Source organism: Eulemur rufifrons, chromosome 4, assembly GCF_041146395.1.
Source record: "Eulemur rufifrons isolate Redbay chromosome 4, OSU_ERuf_1, whole genome shotgun sequence".
Lineage (NCBI taxonomy): Eukaryota > Metazoa > Chordata > Mammalia > Primates > Lemuridae > Eulemur > Eulemur rufifrons.
In genome coordinates this window covers 82491317-82507100 of record NC_090986.1, presented here as the reverse complement: position 1 = coordinate 82507100, position 15784 = coordinate 82491317, and the positions used below count along the sequence as shown (strand labels likewise).

At 39.7% G+C, this 15784-nt stretch overlaps 1 protein-coding gene across 2 annotated transcripts in view; it reads left to right on the top strand.

Annotated features, from left to right (window-relative positions):
• The first annotated feature begins 7599 nt into the window (after positions 1–7599).
• RNF17 (ring finger protein 17) overlaps positions 7600–15784 on the top strand; it is a 101468-nt gene continuing 93283 nt past the window's right edge. For both annotated transcript variants that reach the window (XM_069467469.1, XM_069467468.1), the window contains exons 1-3: positions 7600–7729; positions 10188–10282; positions 14005–14096. In XM_069467469.1, coding sequence (XP_069323570.1) covers positions 7600–7729; positions 10188–10282; positions 14005–14096 — 317 coding nt within the window. The remainder of the gene's footprint in view (positions 7730–10187; positions 10283–14004; positions 14097–15784) is intronic.

The window sequence follows — 15784 nt, the reverse complement described above, 5'->3', positions numbered from 1 at the left end:
CACACTGAAGTGCAGAGAGGCTCGGTTGCCCAGGCCTGTGTAATTAGCTTTAAGTAGCAAAGCCAGGAATCAATCCCAGTCTGACTCCACAGTCTGCGCTCTTAGCCACCATGTGATACTGTCTCTCGTTAATGGGGGCTTAATCAATGCCAGTAAAGTCCAAAGATATTTATCTTGTCTCTTCTACTTGAAAAGATCACACTCTCCAAGAATACTTTCCATAGTGCTTTGTATGTATTAGCGTTAAGAAATAAAATCTCAAATAAAACCCTGAATGGTGTTACACAATTTTCAAAATTCCATTTAGTTTTACAGCATCAGTGGAAACTGAATGAGCCAGCAGGTGTACTGCTACAGTAGGAAGGAAAAGCCAGGCTCTGAGAAGTCAGCTGTGGATCACGAAGCACCATGACCGGTCCCCTCCATGATGCCTCCTTGCTTCCCCAGGACCAACCTCTGAAAGGTAACTGCAGATTCAACGGAAGGGCGGAGCCGGTGAGATGTGGCAGGGCGGAGAGCGGGTTTCCACGGCTGCCTGGGCAGCCTGGCCGCGGGCCGGCCAGCAGAGTCCGCAGCAGGCTGCGAGGTTGCCGTGGTGCTGGGCGTCTCCACCGCCCCGGCCACAGTGCAGACTCTTCCCACTCATTAACAGCTCTGGAATTGGGGGAGGTCAAATGTCACTTAGGAACGACACCGATGCCTCACACTTGTTGACAGTCCATGTTTATGAAGACTTTTCACATTTAACTCTCATAATAAACCTGAGAGATGATCTGTCAGTTCACAGATGAAGAGCATGAATCTTGGACAGACTGGTTTGCCTCATGTCACACAGGCAATCAGTGACACACCTGCACTAGCCACCTCCCGCTGCGGAGTATTTTCATGACCCCACTGAACACTTTGTTTGAGATTCTTTAAGGACAGAAACAAACCAGAGACTGAGCAGGTCGGGAGCAGATGGACTTCCATCCGTGTCCCTGTGCCCACTGGCTCCCTCGGTGGGTGCCGTGGGAGCACCCTGAGCAGCTCTTCCAGGCAGGGGCTACTGTCATCCCCATCGAGAGGCGAGGAAACGGGCTCAGAGAGTATCATCAAAAAGGAATGGAGGAAGGGTGAGTGAGGGCTGGAGTGCTGGAGTCCTGAGGAGCGTGGGAGGGGACAGGGAATGGACCCTGACACCCTGCTGCCCTACAGGAAGGCTCACAGGCCCTGCAGGGCACTTCCCCAACTTCTAGTTAGAACTAACTTCCCAGAGCTCAATGGGCTGTCTCTCTCTCTCTCTCTCTTTCTTGCTTGTTCGTTCTTTCTTTCTCTCTCTCTCTCTTCTTTCCTTCCTTCCTCTCTCTCTTTCTCTTTCCTTCTTTCAATTGGAGACAGAGTCTCACTCTGTTGCCCTGGCTAGAGTGCAGTGGTGTCATCATAGCTCACTGCAGCCTCAAACTTCCAGGCTCAAGCAATCCTCCTGCCTCAGCTTCCCATGTAGCTGGGACTACAGGTGTGCACCACCACATCCCGCTAATTTTTATTTTTATTTTCTGTAGAGATGGGGTCTCGCTCTTGCTCAGGCTGGTCTCGAAGTCCTGAGCTCAAGTGATCCTCCTGCCTTGGCCTCCCAGAGTGCTGGGATCACAGGTGTGAGCCACCACACCCAGCTTCAGTGGGCTATTTCTAAAGAAAAGACACTGCAGCCCCCGTCCTGTCCCCTAAGTCCTCATAGCAGCAAGGTTGAAATCCACTGATCCCTACAAAAGGCTCCCAAGATCTGGCCTGAAGCCGCAATGTCATCTCTCCACTTATCCACAATTTCACGTTGGCGCAGTGCCTCTCTGTTGTCATTGCTAAAGTAGTGTTCCAGCGTGGACAAGGAGACTGGTGAGCACAGCGCAGGGGCACGGGCTGCAGGGCAGACCCCCAGGGCTCTCGCTCAACCCCAGCGAGGGTGTGAAATCCATGCTCCGGGGAGAAGGAATTCTCAGTGACTAGGATATACAAAAGTAAAAGGTTTTTTTCTTTAGAAAGAAAGAGAGAGAGAGAGAGAGGCCATGACACACAGAGTGGGGAAGGAACTGTCTGGCAGCAAGGAAAGTTGCTTGGTGCTTTTAAAGGGTAGAAACAGCTTTTTTTCTCTTCTTCAGGGGACTGATAGCAAAAGCGGCTATGAAGCTGCTGTGTTGGCTTTTTCCATTTCTCATGTAGCAGATTGATAGAAATCAGTTTCTTCCTTCTTCCTGAGAGCAGGAGGCACCTGGTACTGTCTCTCCCTGGGGCAGCGGGGGACGCTCGCGGTTCTTTCAAGGCTGAGAACGAACTCGGAACAAGTTCGGCCACACGTGTTTCAATTAAACAAGGGGTCGCTGTGTTGTGAGCTTATTTCTCTTCCTTTCTGTTTGATGGTTTATTTTCCTCTGTTGGATGGGTTACTAGTGAGATCACTTTTCACCCCAAAACGCCAGAGTGGTTCTAGGCCTCGGAGACCCTGTCCTAACCGAGGAGGTGGGACTTGGGGATTTCTAAAGGTCCTTCCTACTCCCCGGCCTATAGTTGCTAGGAAAAAACCAGTCTCTTCGTGAAATAGTTGGGCATTCTGCCTCCTCCGGAATATGTCTGGAAAACAGCTTGTACCTTTTCACTGCACAGCTCTGCTAGCAGTGAAGCAGGACAGAAAGGTCGGAGGCAGAGTTGGAAAGGACCTGGAAACTTACTCCAAAAACTAACAAAGAAACCAAACTGCACATATCATTGGGTACAGGTCTGGCGCCATCTGGTGTGCCGTGAGACTATGTCATGCTGGTTGGTGCCATGTTGGTGCCATCTCCCTACTGCTGTCTGCGGCCCGGCAACAGGTGAGCATTTACGACTGCACTTCTATTGAGCACATGCTGTGTGTGCTGAGAATATCGTATTATAAGTGTTTTTAATTACCACCCGATACTTTCAGTAAGTCTAGAAGAAAAATGGTAAATGCAAGGTTTTATTAAAACCTAAACAGACTCAAAGTTAAAATATACTTAATCCTTTTTTTTAAAAAAAAACCATAATAACATGCCATTGTGGAATATTTATGTCTGTCTGTCTATCTCTATGTTCTGAGATGGAACTACACCAATATGTAAAGGGTAAATCGAGGTTCATGACTGAAAGGGACAACCTTGAAAAAATAACAGGAAAATACCTAATCCCACAATTTCCCCAGTAACAGTTAAAGATCAATCCTGTGAGTTCTCTCACTAGCAGGCACCCTGCAGTTGTTCTGTTCCTTCAGCTCTGGAGTTCTGCAGGGCCGCCCGTTTCAACGACCCTGTTCATCCACATTACTGGGCTCTTGTGTTTTCATTGCATTCAGCTGCCTCCCACTCCTACAAAAGTACCAACAACTAAGCTGAATTTTATAGTGGAAGGGAAGGTAATGAAGTTTATCGAAGAGAATAAATATGGAAGATACTTATGGAATAAGTATAGAATGGAATATGGGATAAATTATGGAACATTAATAAAATGGCTGCAAAAAGATTTCTTTTTTTTTTTTTTGAGACAGAGTCTCACTCTGTTGCCCAGGCTAGAGTGAGTGCCGTGGCGTCAGCCTAGCTCACAGCAACCTCAAACTCCTGGGCTCAAGCGATCCTCCTGTCTCAGCCTCCCGAGTAGCTGGGACTACAGGCATGCGCCACCATGCCCGGCTAATTTTTTCTATATATATTTTTTAGCTGTCCATATAATTTCTTTCTATTTTTTAGTAGAGATGGGGTCTCGCTCTTGCTCAGGCTGGTCTCGAACTCCTGAGCTCAAACGATCCGCCCACCTCGGCCTCCCAGAGTGCTAGGATTACAGGCGTGAGCCACCGCGCCCGGCCAAGATTTCTTAAACAATACTCAAAAATCATAAATCTTAATGAAAATATTGAAAATACCACAGAAAAATAAAACCTCTTTAGACAATAAGAGAAATAAAATGAAAAAACAAGTCACAGCCTGGAAGAGTATATTTGCAATGATATTTGGAATCTAAAATAAAGACAGAATTACTACAAATCTATCTGAAAGATAAAAACAACCCAAAAGACAAATAAGAATACAAAAGCCTAAATGACCAATAAACATGAAAAGATGCCACTTTCAGTAGTCATTAAAGAAATGTGAATTACAGCCACAAAGAGAGTTCGTGGTGCATCCACTGAATTAGCAAAAAATAAAACAGCTGCTAATCCAAGCATTTTCGTAGAAGGTTCATATGCTGCAGGTGGGAGTGAATAGGTAGGCCAAAAAGCAAAGAAATTTGTCTATCTTGTGTAGTTTTGAGTGCAGAAAAATTCTCCCTTGATAATCAAGAATACACACCTGCCTTCAGTTGGGCTTGGGATTCAAAATAATGATCTTTGAGGTAGTCCAGGAAAATACAAGCCAAGAAATTAAAATGGTCCCAGACCCATAGTGCCTTGGAGCACCTGGAAGAAGCGAAAACAAAATCTGGAGAAATGTATCCTTAATACAAGCTTCACAGTATTCCCATAGATAGACACTTCCAAACACAAGTAATCCAAAATTACAAGATATATGAGGAAACAAATCGTCATGTATGCGAATCAGCAAAAATAATAAGTTGCAGAATTAGATCCCTCAAGATTGTTAGAGAAAGAAATTTTGGGGGACACAACATAAAATATGTGTTTAGAATATTAAAGAAATAAAAGGTGGAATTAAAAACATGTCAGAGGAACATATTACCACCCAAAAAGATCAGGCAAATTTGGAAATAAAAAAAGAATGTCTAGTCATTGAAATTTTAAAATTCAATGGTCACGTTAATAGCAGATTAGATCTAGCTGAAGAGAGAATTAACTGGGATATATATCTGAAATGATTACTCAGAATGCAGCACAGGGAGACAAAGAAATGGAAAATATAAAAAAGAGGTTAAGGGAAATAAAGGGTAGAACAAGAAGGCCCAATTTACTGCCTAGTAGAAATTCTAGAAGAAAATGAGAAAGAAGAGGTAAAATTCAAAGAGATAAATGGCTAAGAATTTTCTAGACTGATAAAACAAAATGCTCAGATCCAAGAATTACAATCAATCCCAAGCAGGGTAAAGGAATATCTACCCCTCGATATAATAATGAATCTATGGAATGCCAAAGAAAACAACTTACCTATAAGAATGACAATTAGACTGACAGCAAATTCCTCAATAGCAATAATAGAAGTCAGAAATCGAAACAATGTTATCTTTAAATTCTGGAAAAAAAAAACCTGTCAACCTAGAATTTTATGTTACTAAACAGTTATTGAAGAATTAGGGTGAGATAAAAATACATTTTCATTCAAATAAAAACTGACAGCATTCATCAATAACATACCCTCACTAAAGGCACTTCTTCAGGATGTTCTTGAAAAAGAAAAATTATTCTAGAAGGAAGGTATGAAATACAAGGGAGAATAAAGAACTGGCCAACATGTGAGTAAATCCAAACAAACATAATAAAACTAGATTATTTGTTAAGCTGGTTGGAGGGCACATGGGCATTCATACTTCCGTGCTTTATTCCTTTACGTGGGGCTAAAATATTTGATAGTAACCTTTTTTTCAATAGTGCAGGGAAGAGCATTCCAGGCAGAAGGTCCTGAGGCTGGAAAGAGCTTGATCTACTCAGAGAACTGAGAAAGCCAGTGTATCTGGAATATAGTGCGGAGAAATGGCACAAAATGAAGCTAGACAGGTCGACAGAGGCCAAATCACAAGGGCCTCGAAGGTCATTTTAAGGATTTGTCACAGTCAAGAGGAAGCCATTAAAGAGTTCCAAACAAAGGATTTAAACAATCTAAATTGAATGTTATTATAAGAAGACAATTCTGGCTGCTCAATGTAAGGGTTCTTGGTAAGTGCTAAGACCCTAAGCTATGGGGTCTAAACATACATCATTGTATTCCTCACTGGTCCTGATTTATCCAAGATTTATTCAATTTCTAGGATTACCAAAGGCTTAATTCTCTGGTGATAGAGCGGACTCCTCTGCACTGCACCATATTAGATATTCACATATGGCCCACGGCGAACCCCTGTGCAATAAGATACTCATTATTCAAATTACAATACAGCTATCCTAATGGAAAAGAAGGATTGCTACATGCTAGAGTCGTATTGAACATGTGGAGAAATATGAAAGTTTCAGGAAGAAAGTGCTTTGAAAGTGACCCACAAAGGATAAGAACATGAATTGATGAAGAGGGAAGAGTAGGCATTCTACATGAGGAGACTAGGGAATAGTACTCATAAAATTCTAGAAGAATTAACAGAAATATTGGCTTGGTGAGTACCAGTATGGATTAGTAACAGAAACTACTGGATGAGTGGTAAAATGGGAATAGTTTGGGGAATCAGTACTTTTTCCCGAAGCCAACAAAGTGCAGATTTTTAAGCAGGGGTGAGCCTTTAAACAAAATACTTGTTTCTATCTCACACACACACACGCACAATGAAGAGAGAAAAGAGAAAATAAGGAATATATGCAGGCTTTTATTCTTAGCAGCAGAAGGCAACCTTGCCACCTCCAGGTGCTTCTTTGGAAATACGCTTGCCACATTGCTAACAAATTATTTCATTCCTTGCTCACTTCGGCACTCTATGGCTTAAAGGGTAAAGTCCAAACTCCTTATACCAACATTCAAGATTGCCAAAATTCTTCCCCTACATACCTCTCCAAAAAGCTCACTTTCAGGAAACTCATACTCTGGCTAAATGGTTTATAAATTAAATTCTAAAGAAACCACTGCATCTCCTATGTACGTTCCCTCCCTTGGGTGTTCTTTCTCCCCGCAATGCCCTATTTCCTGTTTACTCCTGTAAGTACTACCTAGGTTTTAAGATTTAGTGCAAACCCTATTCCTCCAGGAAGACTTTCTCCATACCAATGTAGACTTTATTGACTTCATCTTTTCAGAATGCAGTAATTCTTACTGTCTCTAACACGTGTAACACACAGGCTACCTTAGCGGAAGTTACCTTTTTATAAGGTACACCTGTACCTTATAAAAAGCCTTCCGTTTGGCAGGCAGAAACCTGTTTATAAATTCTTAGCATCCCCAAGTGCTCCCAGCACAGTGAATCATTAGGCTCAACAGCGGTTAGTAATGATGATCACCCTTAGTTTATTAGTGTGGCGGAGACCAGCTCCACCAACGGCCGCCACTCCTCGCCAGGCCGCCGACGCCCAGCACGCAGGTTTCTGGCCGGGACAGGTAATAGGGAAGGGGACTGCCTCAATCTGAAGGAGAGTTTGCTGCTTGTGAAGTCGCCCACAATGTAAGCAATAATAGGCAGAATCTGAATTTGAGTTGACTGGAAGTGCTAGAGTGGGCCAAGAGTGGAAAACTAAACGGTCCTTCACGACCACAAGGTGCTCCTTCCCGGAACGGAGACGCCGGGACGAAACCGAAAACAGCCGGGCCTGGGGAAGGGCGTGTGCCCGGCACGGGCGAACTCTGGGGCGGGCTTTAATCGCCCGGCCCTCTGATTGGCTGCGTGCAACCGCCGGGCGCCAGTGATTGGTGGGTGCCGCGAGGCGGGTTTGGCACGCGGCAGTGGCCCTCGAGGAAGGAGGCCGCGATGGCGGCAGAGGCTTCGAGGGCTCAGCTAGCCGTGTTTTTCTACCCGCAGAGGGGCAGGAGGAGTCGGTCCTGGGGTGCCGCCGAGATCCAGTGCACCCGGTGTGGAAGGAGGGTGTCCAGAGCATCCGGTGAGGGCCCCAGGGTTGCTCCAGCCCCACGGCGGGTGGGTGGCCCAACTCGTGGGAGGCAGACGGAGCGAGGCCTAGCCGGGCGCGGGGCCTCGAGAGCTGCAGCCAGGCCGGGTGTCCGTGGAAACCGCCTCACGGGCCTTCCAGGAGCCGCAGCCCACCCCCTAGAGGTTCGCGCGGGGGAGGGTCAGGGCTTCCCGCCCCTTCTACGGCTTTCTCTACTTGCTCAGCCCGGTCTCGCCGACCCTGCAGTGGGAGGAGGGGGCCAGCGGCTGTAACCTCCCTTCTCTCTGGAGCGCGGTTTGGCACGCTTCCCTGGGTTGGCAGGCTCACGAAAGTGGGTGTGGAAATGTATCCCATTGTCTTGTGGTCAAGAAGGAATGACACTTGATTTTCTTGTGTAGTTTTTTTGTAGGAGTAACAAAAAGACCACTGTGAAATGTTCCTGGATTTTAAAAATGTTTTAAAAATTAAAAAAAAAATTTGTTTTGCCTTTTTTTTTTTTTTTTTTTTTTACATTATGGCTGAAATTGGCTTAATGCATTGTTTGGAAAACAGTAGTTCCTTTTGTGCATGTTGTGAGGTTTTTTGTCTTTATACATCGAGGGAAGAATACACTACACTCCTGTTGTTGATCTGCTAATTTACAATCTACTCAAGTGGACACAGGTGGTTTTAATGTAACTTAAAATACATTAGAGTGCTGTGTCTGTGACAGGGATGAGTTGTTCAATCTCTGGAGGTACTGAAAATTCTTATTACTGGATGTAATTGTTTAATATTTATGCTTTCAAAGTGAAGGTCATTCGGTCGGTTTTCTCAGTCTTTTCAAGATGAACTCCGTTTATAAGATGTGAGCCTTTGTGGAGAAAGTTGTGTTTTTGGTGGACAGCCAAGTTGCTCCTACTCAGGGTTTAGATCACTGCTGCTGTTACACAGAAAACCTCCATTTTTGAGTGGAATAACAATTACAGAATAAAGTTCTAGAACACAACCTTTTAAAATCAGTTCTTCCATACATTTGTATTACAATGCTTAGAAATAATTGGAAAAATTGTGGTTATGTGTATAGAATTGTAAAAGTGTTTTGTAAAGCTGTAATGCACCACAGGTTGTTTTGATTTGTGCAGTCTCAAAAATTTTATAAAAACAGTTAAGAGTTTTGATTTCTTTGCTAATATCTCTGGAAATTAAATAGGGCTTTAAAATTTAGCATGGTTATAAGCAAGCTTCAGATATAGCAGTTGGCTGGGAAAATTGTAAAGCTTTTTCAAAAAATCAATGCAGTTATAATTTAGCAAGAACATTATAATTATTTTGCTAGTAAAATGACTGATTTTTATCATTTGTTTTTCCCTTTTCACTTGTTTTCTTGCAAAAAGTCTTTTAAAATGACAATCTTTTGAAATTACGTAGCAAAGGCAAATATTTATGATAAACTTCAAATTCTACTTAGAGCATTTAATGCTTAATATTAGGTTTTCAATAAAACTTATCTTTCTTTTCATAAATGCTAGGTTTCTGAAAATTGTCTTTATGTGGGTTGTGTGTTTGTGACAGTGGCATCTGTCTTCTGTCCTTGCCAATGTCTTAGATTATTGTATGAGAGCAGTCTTACCAATGTCTCATTTTGGCCTTTCCTGACCCCTTCACAGGATGGGAAATATAAATTAGAAGAGGGCAGTATAATCAATTGGAATGTTGGAGGTGGAAACAGAACCACTTAATTAGCCAAATCACCAAAATATTTTTTCATCTGTGTTGGATATGATATTCCCAGCCTACGTAACTGTGATATTTACAAAGATCAAATGAAGTATGTCAGAGCACTTTGTATAATTGTAAGATATCATAAATTAAAAGTATTATGTGTACAAAATGTTATTACATATCTCTGCTTGTTTTTCTCTTTTTTTTTTTTTTTCTTTTTGTTTTGAGACAGAGTCCCGCTCTGTTGCCTGGGCTAGAGTTCCGTGGCGTCAAGCTCACAGCAACCTCAAGCTCCTGGGCTTAAGCAATCTTTCTGCCTCAGCCTCCCGAGTAGCTGGGACTACAGGCATGCACCACCATGCCCAGCTAACTTTTTTCTATATATGTAATTTTAGCTGCCCAGATCATTTGTTTCTATTTTTAGTAGAGACAGGGTCTCGCTCTTGCTCAGGCTGGTCTCAAACTCCTGACCTTGAGCGATCCACCAGCCTCGGCCTCCCAGAGTGCTAGGATTACAGGTGTGAGCCATGGTGCCCGGTCTGCTTGTTTTTTTCTTGATTTTTCTCCCTCCTTCTGACCTGAATAGTTTCTCCTGAGTTTTGCTTAGTAAGTCACCCATTTCAAGCTAAACTAGGTATTTTTTCCTGTACAATAGAATCCCCTTTGAATTTTCCTTTTGATCAATATTGCCCATTCAATATTTAACAAACTATGGAAAGTTTAATTCACAGTAGAATTTCATCAATAGGTCACTACCATGAACTTCACTGCGGACATGCTTTTTGTGAACGGTGCTTGTTAATAACTGAAGAATACAGCACAATTATATGCCCTGATTGTGAGGTAAGTTTTATAATTTTTCGTACTAAACTCATTACAGCCTAATGTTAAAGGTAAAAATGTTGAAAAAGTAAAATAGTCTTTTGGTTAGAAACTTAAAAACTGGCATGTTTGCTGCTGAATCTTTAAGCAAAGAAGGATAACAAAAGGTAAAACTTTTCTCATCCGTTTTATAATTGTTCAAAGTTATCAAGAAAAAAACAGCTAAAGTCATACATTTATTGGCCTGCATATTTTGATTCTGTGGAGACCTCTGTGGAAAATTACCTCTTTTTGTTTATTTTAATAGAATATAGTCCTTTCAAAACCCTAGCCCACTCCTGCCCCTTTTCCACACCAATACAAGCAAATTTTGAACTCTCTTGGCCCCTCAACCTTTGTGTATCATCAAATTTACATTTGTATAGGTGTCATACCATAAAAAGGCAGAGAGACAGAGCTACTGCCTAAAATGGATATTTACTGAAGTGTTTCTGAAGAAGCACTAAAAACAATTCCATTAGGACTAAAAATCTATCCACCCAATTAAGAATGAGAACAGATTAAGGATTTATAATAAAATTTACTTGACAACCTGTACATTTACTACAAATATAAATGTAGTTCAGTTTATATAGTATGTTCATGGAAAGTTGTTTTAATCTGTAAATTCTTAAGGTTCCACTGGAGAGATCAGATGACAGGGATTTGTATCAGTTGTTTTCTGTGGCAAACAATATGGAGGCTTGAGACCTAGAATGCAATTCTTGTTCTGTCAGCCTAGCCTGGGTTTCCTCATTTGTGAGATGGATGTAATACCTGCTTTGTCTGATGTCATAGAATTATAAGAATCAAATCTGAAAGTTCTCTACATGCTTCCAGACTACAATAATAAAATAACGCTTCATTACTTAGGTGTGGATGGACTGATTTTTCAGGTTAAATATGGTAAAAATTACATATATTATAATTTGTGAAAGTTTTAATTATAGCAAAAACACTTACATATGAGAAGCTATTTTGGAATTATATATGTTATAAATTATGCCTTTTATTGAGGGAAATTCCTGTCCGCTTTCCTTTTTTTGACATGGGGCTTCTCAGAGGTGGCTGGCTACATGTTCAAGACAGAGGGAGCTCTCTGTCAGGGACCTACTATTATAACCACAGGAAGATTTAGCCTCCTGGGTGAGGAATGAGTGCAGGGAAAGGGAGGGAGCAGACAGCTGGAACTGTCTCTGCCCATTCCCATCCTGTCTAACATTCAAAAACAAACAAACATTTTAACAGTAACTTTTTGCCTTTTTTGGCAAGTGAGTTCATGTTAAATGGTCTTAAATCATACTTGTATCATTTTTAGGATTTTGATGTTAACGGTTAATCATTCTATAATTTTGCACAGCAAAATGGCAGATTTTGTTCAAGGATAAGTTTATAGTTAGGTGCTGTTCCAGAAATATTGGCATTTTATTGATCTTTTGGGCCTGAGTCTAAAATATATATTGGCTCATGAGGAAAGGATAAGTCATCAAATCAATAGAAAATAAATATATTCTAAAATCCCATGTTGGGATTGGGATTGTAAATACTGATATATAAAAATTATAAATGTAAACTAGAAGAAAATGCAAATAATTGTATAATCTTTGATAGGGAGCCATGAGAAGCATACTACTGAAGTCAGAAAACACAGAAGAAATGCTTATTAAATTTGACCACATTTTTTCATTTACAAACAACAAAAACAAGCAAAAACACCATCATAAATAAAATTTAAATGACAAGCTATGGGGAAAAAAATAAAACCTTTATTATATATGTTACAGCTTAAGAATCTTTTTTCAATTTTTAACTGAAATCTTTTAAATCAGTGGTATTTAATGTGTACTTAAACTTTCTGGAAGAAATGTCCTGCATCACATCTGCTGACAGTAACATCATCCTCTTACTGTGAAGTGCCAAACCAAAGTGCGATAAAGTGGGAGGCCTATAGAAATTAATTTTTAGCCCCCATTTTGGTGGGGAGGTGCTTTAAATACTATTCCAGTGTGATTCATTAGAAGTAACACTTTTTCCAGTCTCTAATGAATTGTATGTTAAAATATTTGTAACCATTATACAATATATTTTCCCATATGAGCTTTAGAATTGTATTAAAGTAGTAATACATGGCTAACTTTGGTACATCATACTTGAAACCTTGAAAGAATATCCCTCATCCCTGCCAAAGATGTTTATTTCACAAAAATGGGACATTTAATAGTCTGCTTTATTCTTTTAGCAACATTCATCTGTTCTCGTGGAAGTGTCCCACATTACTTCAATGACTGCATAATAAACCATTGTACATAAGTGCTATAATTTTCTTAATTAATCCCTTTATTGACAAACATTTAGGTGGTTTTCAAAATTTTTCACTCTGATTTTTCACAATTCATCAAACCCATCCCCATCAGCAAGTACCATAATTTCTAGCTCCAAAAGAAATCCATGTTTGGGTTTGTCAGATTTGTTTTAATGTTTTGCAGTTTGGGAAAAAAATGGGTTTTTATTTGTTTTAAATTGTAACTCCCTTACTATCAGTGAAATTAAGCAACTTTTTGTATGTCTGACTTGTCAGTTCTTCTTCTGTGTGAATCTTTAACAGATCCTCTCAGATCCTTTGCATCTTTTCCTTTTGAATTGTCTTTTTCCTAACTTGTGAGAGTACTTTATGTGATAGGGATATTAACACTTTGTCCTGTGTAACTATTTTCTGCAGCTTCTCACTTTTGCTTTTATTGCAGTTAGACATTCAGAAATATTTCTTTCTTAACTAGTCATTTTTCTCCCCTTTCATGGCTTCTAGGGTTTTCTTGATTAGGCAGACCTTCCTATCTCAAAGTTACATGTTTTTTTTCCAATACTTGTATTATGTTTTTTTAAAAAGATATATTTAATTCTGTTGTTTTATATAAGATGGTATATAACTTTATTCTTCAGGATGATTAGCTGACTTTCCCATACAATTTATTGAATAATCCTTCCATTTAATTGAAATGCCTGTTGTAATTCTATATTAAGTTTCTATAGATATGGAGATCTGTGTCAAGGCTCTGTTCTACTGATTTGTTATGCCAGTGCCATAGTGTTTTGATTACAGTAGTGTTATTATAGTCTTATTAATCAGTGGGATAAATCTCTAGTGAATTTTATGTTAAAATTTTTGTAATTGTACAACATATTTTCCCATATGAGCTTTAGAATTGTATTAATTCTATATTTGATGGATTTTAGGGTATTCAGTCTTTATCTCCAGGAACCTGGCATGAGTCTCCATTTATTCGGTTCTTGTTTTATGACGTCTGATAAATTTTTTTTAGTTTTCTTTACTAAGAGCTTTTATTTTTCTTGTTAAATTTATTCCTAAATATTTTTAGAGTTTTGAGCATATCTTAAGATATCACTAAAAAGTTTTACGGTAAATTTTTAAAGTATTGTTGCAAGTAGTTCCTTTAAAATTGTGGTAGAGTGAAGTGTCTTAGTTAATTTAATTAATAGTGGCAAAATTACTGATTTCTTACAGAAATTAAAATAGGGCAAAAACACATAAGCACAATTTTCTTGTTGATTTAAAGGGGGTTTCAGGATCTTTCGGGTTATTAACTTTGCCTATGAATGGCCCACTTAAATAGTTGTTTAGATTCTGGCTAAACAATTTAATGATTGACTTTTTTTTTTTTTTTTAAATCATATTTTGTCCTAAGATTGCTACAACTGTAAATATGAGACAAGGCTACTACCAAATAGATGAATGTATTGAAGAAGACTCTTTAATGGAAAAACTGCAACCTAAAATGTATGTTTTGTCTGTACTTATTTTGTATTTAAAGTTCAATGTGTTTCTGAAATAATTTTAGAAATAATTGATAAAATATCATTATTAGATCTGTGTTTCTAACCCATTGTTTATGCAGAGTGCTCTTTAAGTTCATAATTCCTCTTAGCTGTCAGTGGAATGGAGAGTCCAGTTCCTTAAAGAAACATCATTCATTTGTCTTTATTTAAAGTGAAAAAAAGAATGCAAGGATTACCATATCAAAACAAGAAAGTCTGAGAGTACAATACTAGCTAAAGTTAATTGGTGCTGGATGAGAGGAAGTTATAAAGAAAAAAATTACTTATTTCTCTCTTTTTTTTCTTTTTCTTTTTCTTTCTTTTTTTTTTTTTTTTTTTTTTTTTTTTTTGAGACAGCGTCTCAGCTCACTGTAACCCCTAACTCCTGAGCTCAAGCAATCCTCCTTCAGCCTCCCAAATAGCTGGGACTACAGGCACATACCATACACCTGTCTAATTCTGGTTTTTTTTTCCTGTAGAGACTGGGTCTCTTGCTCTTTGCTCAGGCTGGTCTCAAACTCTTGGCCTCAAGCAATTCTCCCTCCTCAGCCTCCTAGCAAGCTAGGATTTAGGATTACAGGCGTGAGCTGCCACACCCCACCTCTCTGGATTCTTCAGAATAGCAGAAGTACAGTTTGATGGAGGACTTTGGAAAGAGGTGGTTTGAGAGGTGATTTATTTAAAGGAAAAATAATAACTTTGGGGTTCTTCATTTTTTTACTCTTCTATAAGACTTTACACAAGTATGCATTAGTAAATGCTCTTTGAATTTTTTTTTTTTTTTTTTTTTTTTTTTTTTATTTAAGAGACAGGGTCTCACTTTGTCGCCCAGGCTGGAATATAGTGGTGTGATCATAGCTCACTACAGCCTCCAACTCCTGGGCTCAAAGAATCCTCCTGCTTCAGCCTCCCAAGTAGCTGGGACTACAGGCATGAACCACTGTGTCTGGCCATTATAGAGATATTTTTAAACACACCCCAGCTAGAGAAGAGCACCTATGTTACTTTTCGTTGCACTTATTTCTATATGTCTTTCCCTGCTAGTCTATAAGCCCGTTTAAGGCCATGGACCACATTTTATTCCTCTGTGTCTCTGGTGTGGGATGCAGAGTAAACATGTAATGTCTGTTAGATGAAGAACCATAATATTTTGACATTTGCTGTAGTTTTTCTAAAGTCATTTCTCAATCCTAGCTAAGTTTACATTTATAGTTGGCTATGGGATGGATCATGGTTGAAAAAATGGTGAAGTCTGACCATTTGCAACTTTTTAAGTGTTTGAAGAATCTTCTGATCAATTTATTGGGACCCTACTCAGATGGTAATTAAGTTTCTGTATAACCTTAAACTTTTTAAAGCATATTTAATATGGTAGTAGACTATGCAAGAAGTAAAAAGAAATACAGGATATCCTTTAAGAACAACCTCATTTGGAACTTTCCAATTTTGTTAATGGCACCAAATATCTATAAATCACCTCGGTTCCTCATGTTGCATTCATTTTACCTCATGCAGAATCTAACTTCCACACTATCCTTACCCATAACCTATCTTCTATCTCTGCTGCCCTAGCTCATGTCCTCTTTAGTCTAGCTCCTAATCACTTCCTGACTCTTCCCTTACTCTGTGGTTATTCATTTCCTATTCAGG